This window comes from Scedosporium apiospermum (assembly GCF_000732125.1).
Source record: "Scedosporium apiospermum strain IHEM 14462 chromosome Unknown SEQ_SAPIO_0011, whole genome shotgun sequence".
NCBI lineage: Eukaryota > Fungi > Ascomycota > Sordariomycetes > Microascales > Microascaceae > Scedosporium > Scedosporium apiospermum.
Genome location: NW_015971712.1, coordinates 866,358 through 881,419, shown reverse-complemented (window position 1 = coordinate 881,419; position 15,062 = coordinate 866,358). Strand labels below are relative to the sequence as shown.

General features: G+C 51.2%; 3 protein-coding genes across 3 annotated transcripts; all 3 read right to left on the bottom strand.

The window, feature by feature from the left end:
• Positions 1-2,022: 2,022 nt before the first annotated feature.
• SAPIO_CDS0226 (uncharacterized protein) lies at positions 2,023-2,732 on the bottom strand (the record flags this gene model as incomplete). The annotated part of the gene is made up of 4 exons (XM_016783056.1): positions 2,023-2,149; positions 2,213-2,302; positions 2,366-2,419; positions 2,476-2,732. 4 exons carry the CDS (start codon positions 2,730-2,732, stop codon positions 2,023-2,025), a joined length of 528 nt encoding a protein of 175 aa, XP_016646689.1.
• Positions 2,733-6,461: 3,729 nt separating this feature from the next.
• On the bottom strand, positions 6,462-7,950 carry SAPIO_CDS0225 (uncharacterized protein; the record flags this gene model as incomplete). The annotated part of the gene is made up of 3 exons (XM_016783055.1): positions 6,462-7,124; positions 7,317-7,398; positions 7,652-7,950. 3 exons carry the CDS (start codon positions 7,948-7,950, stop codon positions 6,462-6,464), a joined length of 1,044 nt encoding a protein of 347 aa, XP_016646688.1.
• Positions 7,951-9,868: 1,918 nt separating this feature from the next.
• Positions 9,869-11,614, bottom strand: SAPIO_CDS0224 (uncharacterized protein; the record flags this gene model as incomplete). Its single annotated transcript, XM_016783054.1, has 3 exons — positions 9,869-10,676; positions 10,882-11,444; positions 11,600-11,614. 3 exons carry the CDS (start codon positions 11,612-11,614, stop codon positions 9,869-9,871), a joined length of 1,386 nt encoding a protein of 461 aa, XP_016646687.1.
• Between the last annotated feature and the right edge of the window lie 3,448 nt (positions 11,615-15,062).

Genomic DNA, 15,062 nt, shown 5'->3' with positions numbered 1-15,062 from the left:
TATTAAGGACTAAAAAGCAACCCTCAAAATGGTCCCTATTTCACAGATCGAATCGATCATCGTTTGCCGTAGAGCTACGATTCTTTTTCTTTTCCAGGCTCAACTCTGAGCACTCTAATAACAACTCGGGCACTGGCCGTCGTGTTGGTGCATGAGATGCTCCATTGACAGGTCCGGCCCATATCACCGTTACATCGGAGCTAATCTGAACAGAAACGAACTCGCAGCATTTGAATCCTTCAACGCCTTCCGGTTTGGCGCGATGCTTAGCGCATTTCATCTCCAAGGAATGGATTGATCGCCGACCACAGTTGTAACGAACGATCCTTCGGCATACTTCGGCCAAGGACAACATAGTTCAGCCCAACGTCGGAATCGATTCTCCGCGATCAACCCATTCTAGTGCCTAGGTAATGCATTAGCAAGGGAGCCATGAATCATAGAAGGCAGAATGCCCACCCAAGGCTCAAGTCTCCTCATCGACCTCAAGATGTGGGGACAGACAAGCCTAGGTAGGCGTATTCTTTTCGTTGCAAAAAGGCTAACCTTCTCGGTGGGAATCACACGGCACGACTTCATCAATGCTCCATCCAGGCAACCTCAAAACCTCAAAAAGTAAGAATCGCAAACCCGGGCCTCGAAAATCCTTCTTACTCTCCATCGATGACTCGAACTCCAGCGAAAAAAGAAATCGACAGTAAGCCTTTATATAAAACAGACGCGAGCCGAAGTGCTAAAAAACCGCCGGACGCCGTCAGCAACCCCCACGCCGCGTATAATTCCCCCGAGTCCCCACAAATCAATCCAAACGGGGAAGTGGTAAAGTGAACGGAAGTCTTGGTTCTTGTGCTCCCCTCCCTCTTCTCAAGGCTGCAATGCCTCACAGCCTCACCAGCTGAACGCCTGACCCACTGGTCCGGCTCCCCGCTTTCGCTAGCTGGACCCCCCATGATGCATATCGGTCTTTGTTTGATTGTTTCTCCTCTTCCGACACCCCGGTTCTCCCCGCCCTACGAAGTACACTAGGCCTTCGATCAGGCCGCATATTCTTTACATTTGGCCGCTTCTTGTGGCCTTTGGGGCGGGAACACAGACCTGAATGAATTAACAGCAAACAAAGGGGAGAAAAAGCAGTTCCCGCCCGTTGTTTGGCTGGGTCGCTTAAAGCTTGGCATGTCATAAAAATCAATGGATACGGCAATGAGCTGCAGCCGCCGTTCCTGAGCTGAAGCGCCTGGTGCCAAGTTTGGTGGTGGCACATTTGGCCCCGCTGCCAGCCCAAGGCTCGTAAAACATCAGATTAATAACGACTAGTATCAATGGGGTTTAATGAGCTGTGGTCCACTTCCGCTCTTTGTGATGTCTGCCTGGGGAGAGGATCGGGATCTGCACCGCAGACGAATAAACAGAAGGGAATTTACAAGTAATCACTAATATGTGCCCGCACAGCCTTGTGCGGCCAGCCGAGGGTAATGGCTTCAAGTTAGACTTTCTTCATGTTAAATGACGCAGAATTGGCGCTAAGTTGGGTCCTTTTGGGGGGTGTGTCGAGTTTCGCTTGCGGTTCTATTGTATCTCTATGGTGACCTCTGAGGACAAAAAGAGAAATCTGAAAACAGGGAAAAGGGAATAGGAAGAAAAGAAGCCCTGGGGATGCTCCAGGGGGTGGATGAAAAGACAGAGCCCGCTGCCCATCCCATCAAACATTCTGCGACTTTGGTGGCTCGACTCTCGAAGCCAAGCTTCTCCCAAATCTAATTCGTATCCATAATGACATTGGTGAAATAGAAAAGAAAAAGAAAGTAAGAAAGAGAGGAAAAAAGATAAATAGGAAAAGAAACCAGAAACCAGTATAGCCCTGTGGCCTATACTCAGGACCATAACAACAAAAGAAAGTGATATCAAAACAGTAGTCCAAAAATCCAAAAATCCAAAATCCTTGTACCCATCACAGTCATATCATATAATTCATACATGAGTCAAATTCCAAATGCTTGCAGAATTCATCACTGAGAATGAAGTCTACCAGTCTCGGCTGGAAGATCGAATAATCTTCGATCCCCAGATCTGCTCGGTTTCTTCCACGACGTAAGTGGAATCTTCTCCAACGAGCGTGAGGGACCCGTAGAGAGTCAGTTTTCTGCATCTCCTGCTCATTGTCAGCATAAAACGTCTTGCTTTAAGGGGAGAAGGGGGAGGATGAATAACATACAGGTAGCCATCGATGGTGAGGTCTCCATAGACTTCGAGATCGGTCGCGTCGAGGGTTCCGCGAACTTTTAGCTTTCCGTAGCTCTTTATCCTGTCACTGTAGAAAGTTAGCGCTTGAGCGAGAAAGGGACGTTGGCTTGCTTGGTACACATACTGCGCGACGAGATATCCCGTAACCACAATGTTTCCGGCGGCCTTGATCTTTCCACTTTGCAAAACGTCAGCATCCTATATCGACTCCAACTTGGAACGGGGGTTGTTTACCCGCAAGTGACGTTTCCATGGATGTCAATGCTTCCATACGCCTCCATTTTATCGTCAATGGTAAAGTCTCCCGAAAGAGTGATGCTCCTCCCAGACTTCACAGAGCCCGCAACGTCCAAGGGCCCCTGAAGAGAAACATCACCCTCGCTCCTCACGGATCTGGATTTCCTGACAGACGGGTTTCCCGATGGGCCGTAGCCAGACGAGCTGCCGCCAGCTGGGTAAGACATGGCGGAAGGGTAGTAGTGGGCTTCCATGCCACAAGTTGTTGCTTCCGAGATGTCTGGTCTTTGGCGGCCTTGTTTTCGTTCTCGTTTCCGGTTCTTTCAGTCGGTGAAGAACGGTGTAAGTGAGTGAGTGAGTGAGTGTGTTTTTTGCCTCTCAGGCGTTCCCAAGTTGCCTCAGTCTTTTGCAAGTTCGTGATGGCGAGAAGAGATGTTCGCCGGTACTCGAGAGGGTGAACGAGTGGTGGTCTGTTGAGATCGTTTGTCTTGTGTTGATGTGATAGAGAATGGTGATGGTTGATGATCATGTCCAGACGAGGGCCAGGAAAAACAGGAGATTATCGCTTCTTTAAATGTTTGTTCCTCATCCATGAGGTCCTAGGCTTTCCAGCATCGAGGCCACCGAAAGAATTTCGAGGTGTCCCTAGGCCCCAGTCCAAAAGTAGGACGGATATCTCTGCCTAATCGCAAAGCAACCCTTTTCTCTCCTTCCCGGGTGGAAAGCCATAAGAGGCAAAGCAGAGACAAAAAATAGAGGAACAGAAAAAAAGATGAGCCCACGAGACTAGTTTTTTGTGTCATAGCCCTAAAATAAGTCCTTGACTCCTCTCTTCTCACCGGCCTCTCCACCCTTCTCGAGTCATGACAAGCGCAGGGAAATCACAACGTCAAGGACTAGGTTCAAACCCACTTCATCCACACACCCCCTCCTTGACGGGTATGGGATGGGATCTTTCACGTCCCTCAAACCCCCCTTCCCATTGTTCCCTCCCCCCTCCTCTCCCCCACTTTATCTTGGAGAGCAGGAGATGGCGCCCAGCTCGTGGCCTCATTTCCTCAGCTCGCAGCCTCAATATCGTGGTGCCCTCCTTCACATTCTCGCATTGTTACCATATTTCGAGATCATGTACTTGTAGCTGAAAATAGGGCAACTCCGTGCCGCAGGGCAAAAGCGCCATCTGATGTAACCGAAACTGCGCGGGCGTTAAGAGACCGGGGGGGAGGGGAGAGAGGAGGGTGTGGGTTCGAGGTAGCGGTATGGGACTAAGGTTTAGGGAAACGCTCGAAAATGTGACAAGACAGGAAGGGGTGGGGAAAGGAGAGAAACGAAATGCACAACAATGTTGGCATCGGACTTTCAAGGAACATGGATTCAATGATGGCTTGGCCTTGGCTATCTCGCTCTGGTTTCCCCGGCTTCTTGGGCCTACCTACATTGATAGAACCCGTCCACAACGTGGCTATCCTAGCCTAGCGCGGCCGGGGAGGCTGAAGTGGTTTTTGGCAAATAGGTCTAGCGTAGGTACCTTTTTCCATTGCCAATTCCCAATTTAGGACCAAGTCGTTGAGGAATCGAAGAAACTAGAACTAATAGTCGCTTGGCTGTGTATCTAAACTTTCTCTCCTCTGAGTTTAGCTCTACACTCCATGCGCGATATGACGGACGTGGGACGCTACTTCATGCTTGGTCACGTTACTCCGCTGTCGGTCAATGATTACGATGTACCTCAGTACACAATCCATTGTACCTCATTGCTTCGTTAGGCAAACTTTCAAGTCAAGGCTTGACGAGAGTCTAGTCGGTTGTTGTTCTCTCTGCTCTCTGCTCTCTGCTCTCCGCACACCCCCGGGATCTCGTATCAATGCCTGCTTACCGCCCTCTTTTACACAAGGAATGCATTGCGGGCGATCCGAGAGAGACACATGAAACCGGGGGAGAGAGAGGAGGGGGGAAAGACCACGGTCCCAAGATGCCGCCCTGTACATTGGGCTTACTATTCCCTCATAATCTCTGGAATTGAGGGTCTTCCTCGCTTCCTTCGTCTGAGCATCCAAAAAAGTGAGATTCTTGAATCTCGTCTTAGTCTCTCAGCCAAGACTTTGTTGTTCGAAAAAGCAACCCACCGGCCACAGGCTGTGTGGCTCATGCCTTCAAACCTGACCGGGGTGCATCAGGTTCAAGAAAAAAGATGACCCACAGAGCCACAGAGCCACAGACAGGCAGCAAGGGGTTTAATTTTCACGCAGAGAAACGAGATGAATTCCTGAGGCGCTAGCCTATGAAGTCTTGCCATTTCTTTCGAGAACCTCCAAGCTATGTGAGGCGCAGGCAGCGTTGGCGACATGGGTGGCCCACCAATTACCGTCTGAGCGCATCAGCCGCTCGCTCCACCTCAAAGTTCGGACGCAAAGAAAAAAGAGACAAAGATCGAGAAGATGGGCAAAGCTTGCTTTTACACGGCCCCTTCCGACGTTCAAGGCTTTTCTCACTGCCCTCTTTTTTTTTTTTTTTTTCTTCTTCGCGCATAATTTCGACTCGGCAGCCTGTTTTGGGTGCTCGGTCAGGAGACGAGAGAAAGGCAGTGGAGTCCTCAGAATTGTGCCCTGTTGCGCGCAGTGTTCAACGCCAGGCACCGGGGATTCTTTTAGCTTGCACAATTATGCGATTGCCTTGAGGATACGGTTGACGGTCCCGAAGGTCGTCAGGTGCGGCTCCACGACTGTACGAAGTAGTGTTGCAGCCAGCCCACCCACCCCAATCTAAGTAGTGTTAGGGTGATATTTCTACTTTTTTCCCCCCTTCCTTCTCTGTTTTAGTGACCCTCGTTCCTGTCTTTTGTCTTATGTCGTCCCATCATTGAATGTAACCGCGTCAATCGAGCCTTTGTTCGGCAGATGGACGGCCATTGCTCCAAATTCAAGCGCCTCCGTTTCCTTCCCCGGAGCCAAAGCTGCGTTGCTGCGCCATACTCCAGGCAGCCAACCACACATCGAAGATCTAGATTTACCAAAAACTGTCCTGCCCCCCCTTCGGGACGGTAATAACCTCAAAACTACCCATCTTTGCGAAGGGAGGAGCATGGATCACCCCCTCCCCAGCCGCGGCTCCCTTGTTTACTTGACAACCGCTCGGATCATTTTAGATGGAGATCCTCCCATTTACTCTTGGTACCGAGCCGGTGTGGGTCCTGCGGTGTGCGTGTGTGCGTGAGAGACTGAGGGTTGTTTCTGTAAGTGGAAGTGTATGATATGGATAGGATGTACCCTTCTCTTCGGTTCCACCACCAAAATCGACCTTTCGAGATGGTTCTCGCAGGAGATGTCGGACCACCCAGCCAGCGAGCCGAAGTATGTCTCTGAATGTCGCCGATCTGGAGAAAATAAGCTCCGCGTACCGAGTCACCCTCCCCGGGGATGCCTTTGATGCATCACAAGTGTCCACCCTGATGTTCATGATTGGCCTTTCTTGAAATCGGCAGAGAGATCGTCACCATTCTCATCCCCTCCTGGCCCTCCCACATCCTTAGCGACATCCTCCACGGCTTGCTCGATGCACCCCTTCACACATGATCGTCCCTGACTCCCACAAGCACACCATCTTCTGTTCCCGATGACCGGAGAGACCGCTCTGTTGTGCATGCCATACTAGGCGTCAATTTTTAGCTTCACACTTCAAGACTTCATGACGCCCGTCACTCCGCACTCCTTCGTATCGAATGAGCTCTTCCGACCTTGAATATCTCTGGATATGAATAGGCACCATGGCCCTAGGCCCCTGCATTCCCCAAATCCCGAACATGTCACGGCTACATATGCACCCCTGTACAGTTGGCGTCGAGGATGGCAGACACACTCCAATATTCTCCTATGCTCCTTTTTTTAGAAAGCGATGAATCATACCTTCATACCTCCCCCTAAAAAAAAAACAAAGCACCTGCTGTCAAAAACCCCACCCCCACCTATCCATGGGGCAACATAGGACTACGTCCGCCCTACAAGGCCAAGCCCGAGGCCCGAGAACAGGGCTGCCGAGGCCCACACCGCCGCGTACACCCTCGCGCCCTCTGGTTCGACGCCATCGACAACTTTGGCGCACTGGAGGTAAGTATCGACGTAGGTAACTACGACGGCGACGGCGACCCTCAAGATGCCAACTTTCGCCTTGGCCGTGTACCCCCAAAGGTTGTAGGCAGCCGTCTCGGACAACGTAGCAGCAGCAGGATCGAAGTCTCCCAGCCTGGCGTCCTCCGTCTTCTTCGGCGTGGCCGCGAACGGCGTGAAGATGAACACTCTGGCGGCGATGCCGGCCACCAGGGCTGCGGGCGCGACGGTCAGCCACGTCGCGTCGTAGGCGGGGATCAGCGTCTTGATGCTATCGAAGTGGACGGCCAGCACGCGCGGGAGGAACGTCTTGAGAGAACTAAGTAGGGTCGCGCCGTAGACCACGGCCGAGAGAGAGGCCGTGTAGACCTGGATAGCCGGGTCCGCAACGATCTCCTGATTTGGCGCGTCTTCTGCGGCCGTATGCGCGCTGGACACGGGGCGGAGGAGCTGGAACGGAATCGCTGTCGAGAGCGCGTCAATGGTGAGAGCCGATAGGGCTGATGCGGCGCTGACGTTGTAGAACGTAACCAATAAGTAGAGCTGAAAGAAGTTTGGAGATGGTCACCCCCAAGTCGGGGGTGGTTGTTCAGTTCGCGTTAGTTCCCATTACAAATTCAAATTCAAATGAGTGATTCCACCTCTGGCTCTTTTACCACCCCATGTTCCTCCCGGTTGAGGAGGATGGGGGAGGGAGGGTTGTGGTGAGGGGTTCAATAAGCGGCGAATACTCACAGCAGGGCCGTGGCTGAGGATGTTCAGCGCGGCAAGATCAAAGCTATCAAGCTTTCCGAACCACCCAATTCCCAATACTAATCTATTTTTGGGAGGAAGCAATATTCCATGTCAGCCAGTCAAGTTGGAGATAAAAACATATTTCAATCCCACAGCCCTTGGCAACACGGCGCTTTCTTGCCGAAGATCGATGTTGTGCTCGCACAGCATTTAACAAAAATAACAAACTCTCTCCAAAAGGGGGGGTGTGTTTGCACAAGGGCCAGAGATAAATAAAGAAGGGAGAAAAAAAAAAGCAGGGATAGCTCTCAAAAAAGAGCCAAATTTGATCTTACATCCTCCATCCCGTCAACACGACAACATCTCGCCAGTCATCCGTCGACCTCGCCACAGCCGCCAAATCACCACCAGTCACGGCGCCCAAGAAGGCGTAGCCCAGCGATGACAGCACCAAGCTCAGCACCGCGACGATGGGGAACTGGAGCGGCGTGGGGAGCTTCGTCGCATGTGCCGCCGTATCCGCGTGCGTCGAATCGTCGCCGCCTTCGTTGTCATCGGTGCGCTGGCGGATGTTTTCCGGCTTTTCTGCTCTGGCGACGGCACCTTTGGCCGTGCGTGGTCGGAGCTCCACCATGGCGCGCTTTCTTATCAGGTGGAGAATGGGTGAATGCGCTAAGTTGGGGTGAGGATGAAAATCAAGAACTTGAGAGGGTGTATTCAAGTGGCGCGTTTACCGATGGCAGGGCTTACGGCGGGCTATTGATGAGGCATCCGGTTAGAAAAGTTGTTGCGTCTCCAGGTGGGATGATGGCATTCGCAGATCAAGTTGATGGTGATGGCGGCGGGGGAAGGACCATTTCGGTCAAATGAGGTGGGTGAGCTCGTGCTTACCTGGACTGGTGGACTGGAATGCCCCGGTATTTGCATACCAGAGCTTCCCAAGAAAGGAAGGGACCGCCAGCCCGCAGCTCTTCTCGGTAAATACTTTGTACCTTCGTACTGTAAACAACCGCCTGGCAACAAATTGATTGACTCGAACTGACATCATTCAATTCTTTGCTGGGAACGAGCATCAACATAGACTGGATTCTGTTCCCGTCTCCCCCGAATTGCTTATTAGTATTGCAAAGCTGATTCCACCCAGCCTAGTTCACCACTAGACTTATGCGACCTAGACCTAGTAGCTCCCTCGAGTGAAGACTCGTCCCTTCCAATGAACTAACCGCGTCATATCACGAGTGAAGCTACTCGAGATTTCTACTTACTTCGTAGAGATCATGTAAAACCCGCTCTCTGCTCCCTCATCCGCACCAAGTGTTAACACAGCTCCATCCCGCGTTCTCATGCCCATCTATAAGGCAAGAAGGCAACATTGATCGAGATGGAAGAGCCTCTAGCACAGCGCCAGGATCTCAGATAAAGGGCTCCCAAGCCAGTCCTGACCCAACTCTCCATCAAACGAATATGTCCCTCCTCCAGCTATGAAGGAGTCTCCGGAAGACATCATCACAGATCATGCACAACTTCCTACCAAGATCAACCAGCTCTAATCAATCTCTTCAACGACCACACCGCCAGAGCTCTTCTTCGGGCAGGTCCCCACCCGTCGCGGCCCACACTGATGCAACCAAAAAAAAGGACCCAAATTCGAATTGATCAAAGTGGATTGGAAATCTTTGCTAGTTTGACCCCAAAACGGGTACAAGTACTGGGACTGTCCTGCAGAGCTCTCGCATTGAAATTTTCATCTTTCCCAGGAAAAAGACAAAGAGAAGAAAAAAATCTTCTCCGAGGCCCAATCCTCCTTGCTTCGTGTTTTCTTTCTTTCAGGCCGAGACTCCTCAGAAATGTAGCCGTTTGGTGGAGTGTGCTATTCCTGGATGCCCTCTACTTCTTCATCTTCATTGATCATGAAGAGAACGTCTCGAAGCTTCAACGCACTCATCACGTCTGACACTTCCACGGCTGCTGTGAGAACCAACGGGGATCAAAAGACAAGCCGAGCTCGACGGGAGGCAAAGCAAAAGAGCCTCGTCATTACACATTACACATCACTCAGAGCAAACCAAGGCAACACTCGCGCAAACGAACTCTCGTTCTTCCATCATATCCAATTCATTTATTATATTTATTTTGAGTGTCCGCTCGACGCCTCTCCGACCCTCGCTTTAACCTCATGGATCCGACAATCTCGTTTCGTCCTTGTTCCCCGGAAGAGGAGATCTGATAATTTCCATGATTTGATTTCTTTCCTCCGGGTGCAGGTAAACGGGCCCTCCACTCTTCGGTGCAAAGGGTTCGGCCAGCGGAGCAGGACCACCTCGCTTTTTTTTTTTACACACGGGTAGGTTTGTTGTTGTTGGTTGTTGCTGTTGTTGTTGGTTGTTGCTGTTGTTGTTGTTGTTCATATAGAGTATGTGATACAAAAAGGAAACCACGCACCATCCGGACCGAGACTCCAAAAAAAAGGTTTCACATGCCGGGAAATACTGAGTCACCGGCGGAACGCCCTTTCTTTCCAACTAATAAGATCCAGATATAAAAAGTTCCCTTCAGATAACCATCCTGCCAAAGACGCCGTCGTCGTCCTCGTCGCTCCTGGACCGCAATTGCATGTCCTCGTCGTCATCCGCCATATCGCTGTCCGCGCTATCCTCCATCTTGACATCAACGCTGCGCAGCTCGCCACGAGTGAAGCTCTCGGGCTGCCTGCTGGGGAAGCTGTTGAGGAATCCAGCGCTCGACAACGATGCGGCCTGATCTAGGTATTGCGCAGGGAGTGGTGGCACGGGAGGTGCGTCCAGAGGCAGAGTGACCGTCCGGCCGGTGTTACTTCCGAAGCTGCAGCTGAGAAGCTCGACGGCTGCAGCCAACTCACGATCCTCCTGCCCGGTCGCGTTTCGTCCTGATGAAGGAGGGCGGCGGTCTTGGCTCTGTTGGCGTACATGTCCGAAGCCTCCGAATGGTCCATTGGGCGCGCTGCCGGCGATTCCAGATATCGGCGTTGATTGGTAGGATCGCGAGAATCCGCCGTTGCTGTACCTCTTCGAGAGGTGACGGTATCCAGGAATGTTTCGACCGAAAATCTCTTGTTGAGGCGGCGGGGTAGTGTCGGCGGAGCTTTGCCGGTCGTTTAGCTCCGAGTACCCAGACGCGGCGGGCGAAGCCGATTCGTTATCGCTAGGGAAGCCTCTCGCCGAATCGGGGGGTGTCGAGACGTTTACGATGGTGGGGGCGGATTCTTCCTTGGGAGCGTTGTTCATTGCGACGAGAACGCTCGCCGCCTCAAGGAGCTGCACTTGCTGGTGCTTCGAGATGAGTAGCTTGGAAGTATACGACCATTCTGGAGTATGCTCCCACCTGGTGTGCAGAAACAACAAAGGTCAGCAACATTTTTGCCAAAACGCTCAACATGGTGATAATAGGACGCAACCGAGACATGGCCTTATCCCTTCCCTTTCAGCTCGAGCTTGTCGCGACGGGCGGGGGGGCGAGGACGGGGGCTGAGAAGGGAGCTTGGGACAGGGCATATCTGCGAACATATATATGGAAAGTGGTGACGAACAAGTGTTTGGTCAAGCAACTGCTATGTTTGTAACCCTTTCCACATTTCTCGCAACGGAGCTCTACGCGGTTGCTCCTTCTGCCCTCCTTGCCAAGCGGCTGGCCTTCGCTCGCACGTCTAGTTCGAGATTTCTGAGCCGAAGACGCGCCTGGAGAGGTCGCCTGCTCCGCCGACGTGTCAGCTGGATCGTCGTCGATGGCGTGCTCGGGAATGTCCCCGTTTCGGTCTGCCATCAATCTGCTCGTAAGCAAACTGGTCTGCGAGGTTCTCCCGATCGGGCCCTTGGACACAGTATGACGTCGGGTAAAGCCGCTGCTCGGGAGCGAGGAAGACATGTCCCCGACGTCCTTGATGGCGGCCGTGATAGCCGCTACGTTCGTAGTGCCATTATTCATAGACTTTCGACGTGTAACGCGGTTGTTCGAGTGTAGAGGACCGGGTCCGAGGAGGAGAGATTGCGAGCCCGTTCGAGCGTGCGATTGCCTGGTTGGCAGGCCCGATCCGGTCGGTGTCGACGAGAGGGAGGGTCGATGAGTCAATGGCCGCGAGCTTTGCTGCATTTCCTGAATTGCAGCGTAATAGTTGATTAGCACGTCGATAGAAAACCACGCGTCAAAAAGTGTGTTCTCGAGGCTGCAAGGGAGACCGAGAAGAACGCTTGAGGAGGGTTAATTGTTCCCGTCCTCTCTTTCCAGAGAAGCCGAGGTGGGACACGTACTTTGGACGAGGCCATTGCCATTGACTGCACCGCAGTTCTTACCGCAATTAAGTCCGATACACTTTGCCGATGTCGCTCCCGCCGGAGCGCCCGTAGGGGTTTCTCAAGTCAAGGTTCCGAGCTAGTCAGTTGTTTCAAGAAGGTTGGCCAGTTGACCCTATTCCCATCGCTGCTGGAAATTTTTTTATGGTGGTGTGAGTTACGGTGGAATGGGAAGTGGAAAAGGAGGGAGCGAAATAATATTTTGGGAACAAAGCAATTCCTCCCAAGCCAAGGCGGGGTGTGTGTGTGTGGGCGGAGAAGGGGGGGCGCGCAAGTATTAACGAGGAACCATACCATTAATCCTGGAGGGAGTCGTATTTGGTACATTTTGACCGAATGCTTCAATTTTGCTACTTTTGTATTGACGCAGTGTACAGCGGGTACGAAGCGGGTGGGTATCTTCGTTGGCATCAGAGACCAAAGTTTCGCCACAGCCAGAGCTGCAGGGTACTCTTCATGGAGTATTTAGTACATCGTATGTGGAGAGGGAGTCCGGATATAATGTACCACTTTCAGGTAAGAACAGGCAGGTGGACGGATTGGTGTTGTCTCAATAATACTGAAGTACAAATACAGAGGTACCGGTCTTCTGTATGCGAAGACTTGGGGAGTATACATTTCATGTCATGGAGTGGTGTGTGCCTCGCTGTGGCCTGTGGATGGTCAGGACCATCAAATTAAAAAGGAAAGCAGGCAGGATATGTCAATTGATAGCAAAAGAAAGGCCGCCCAATGCTCCACGATGGCTTCTCTCTTTGTTGTCTCTTTTTTGCGCTTTCCCGGTTGTCTTTTTGTGAGCAATTGGTGCCCAGTCTAGTTGGCATCAGGACACTCATATATGTATGTAGAATGGGTACCCGCAACGCACGCTACAACCTGGTGCTTCCTTGCCCTTTATCTCACTCCTCATGGACGGTGGTAGGAGGAGGATAGGCTCTAGTTGGTCTACATTTGATCAATTGCAGCCAAGCTACCGCCATTCCTCGACGACGCGCTTCGTTTAAGAGCCTGGCAGTGGAATCAAATCCATCATTGGCAGAACTACTAGCCAGCCCATTGGATTCAAGGCCGCATATGCATCAGAACAACCAGAACTTCGACCCCGTTTCGCCGACCCGTCGTGTCTCACAGCATAACCGTTTTAATCCTTCGATTGCATGCACAGAGAAGGCAAGTTTTATGTTTTCTTACAGGGGCAAGTAGCATGGAGGGACCCTAACTAAGAAGGCGCAGGATGAAGGAGAACGTCGATGGATCTCTGTCAAATCATCAAGATATTGCCAGAAGGGACAGAGTATACCAATACCAATACTTGCTTGGCCATGAAATTGGCCATAAACATTGACCACAACTTCCGGGCTGTGCCTCAAGCCGTTTTCGGGGGAGGTGTGCCCGTAGCAAGCAGCCGCCAAAGAGAAAGAGGCACAAAAACAAAAGAGAAAAGAAAGTGAGAGAAGGGCAATTAGTACAGTCAGCTCATGGTTGAGGAAAGTTCCCTGGTAATTGAATTAGTATCGGCGCTTAGTCTTCTCACTCTGCGATGGCGACATAAAAGTCCATATCGGTGAAAGGGGAACAGCCAGGCGGTTATCTTTAATAGGGACTAGGACTGTACTTCGTACGCGTGGACAAACAGGTAGTCAATTGAGTGGTCAGGGTCTGCCTTACCAGAATTTTATTTTCTCTTGCTCCCCTTTTTCCTCATGGGCAACTTTTTTTTTTTTTTCTCCTTTTTTGCTGCAAGGTACAGCCAACACATCGTCCATTTCAATTTACAATTTGCCACTCGTTGGGTTTCCATCCTTCCGGCCCCCTGTTTCCCAACAGCCAAGTCCTCGGCTTCATGGTGAGCTCACATTTTTTTTTCTATCGGCTTACGAAGTATTCGGCAAGATGGCGCATTTGAAGAGGCAACACTTCCGATGTTGTATGGATGCTACCGTCCGTCGTGTTGTGTGGTCTGCGGTCATCGGCTTATTCGATGGCATCGAAAGTCTAAATGTTGAACGTTGATTGATATCAATTGATCCACTTTTATCCTCGTCCTCTCCATGTTGGTAGGGATCAAATGTAACTGGATACGTGTGCGAGCCTGAGCTGTGACCTCTTCTCTAATGCGAGCTAAAGGGAGGGGAGGCTTCGTCTAGCACCACTGATCGGGGTTAACACCCCGCCAGGTGACTGCGTCCGGACGGTTCAAGGTGATCGAGGAACAATAGTACCGCTTTAAAGTGGGTTTAGACTCTTAACAAAAGAGTCATCCAAACATTTAAAGCGGAGAATGCCAGATCACCAATGAAGACAATGTAGCTATACGCATTGAGGCCGATGACAGAATAAGTATCTAGAATATTCCACTATCTCAGCCATTCTGAGTGAGGAAGGAGAGCAAATACCAAACAGTTACGAAGTAGAGAGAAGAGATTGAAACCGCATCCCTCGAACAAAAGAGGGAAAAAAAATATATTTGATCCGTTCAAGGGGTGCCCAATCATCACAGGGAACCCCAGGCAAATGGAATTCCAGATCCTGTCAGCAGGTCCGTCTCGGTTGTTGGGCTGGTGTGCTCTTATTTCTCGTGCATCAAAACGGACTGATAAAACACCAGACAAATCCGGGGTGGCATTTTAGTGTGCGATTGGATCAGCTGAGCCCGCCATATCCAACCTCTCCACGTGTACCACCTACCATTGATCCATTGATCACGACGAAGTTATGCTCGTTCAAGCCCCGTTGCAAGCAGGATTATTTGAAGTACACATTGCGATACCTTATTCCTTCGTATACATTGCATCGCGACAAATGCCAGCCCCCCAAACTACGAAGTACATGTCGGCAACGGTGCAAAGTCAATGGACCCTGAAGATTGATCAAAGTTGTCCTCGGCATGGTCAAATTTTCAGTGTCCTTTCCAACCCGGCACGACGACACCCAGTCTGCAAAGTTTACTTCGTACAGGGTGCGGGAGTGATTGTCCAGTCGCCGTGCCCTACCACGATAATCAATCAGCCATGAAAAAGCCCTGTGGCCAAGGTGTGTGGACTATTTCCCGACATGGACTCGGTATTGAAGCCACAGCCAATGGCAGTTCTTTCCTCGCCACCACACCTCATCTTTTCCCCCTTCCCAGAGCAATGCAAAGCCCCAAAATCTGATGGGCGGGCTTGCGTGATCACAGGACCACTTTTGCCCACCGACGTGACAAAGTGAGCTTAAACTGTACGGATTATCGTGTTGTCTAAGGCCACTTGATGGACTTTTTTTAACACCCTTCGATTAAATACGTTGGGGACGGTTCATCAACAAATTTTGGGGGTGGACTTAGACTTCCAGCACCACCTGAAGGGACCATGTCCACAAAGCCCGCCGAGACAAGACGGCCTTCCTTTCCTCTTCGGCGCTTACGGGAAGTACAAGTATA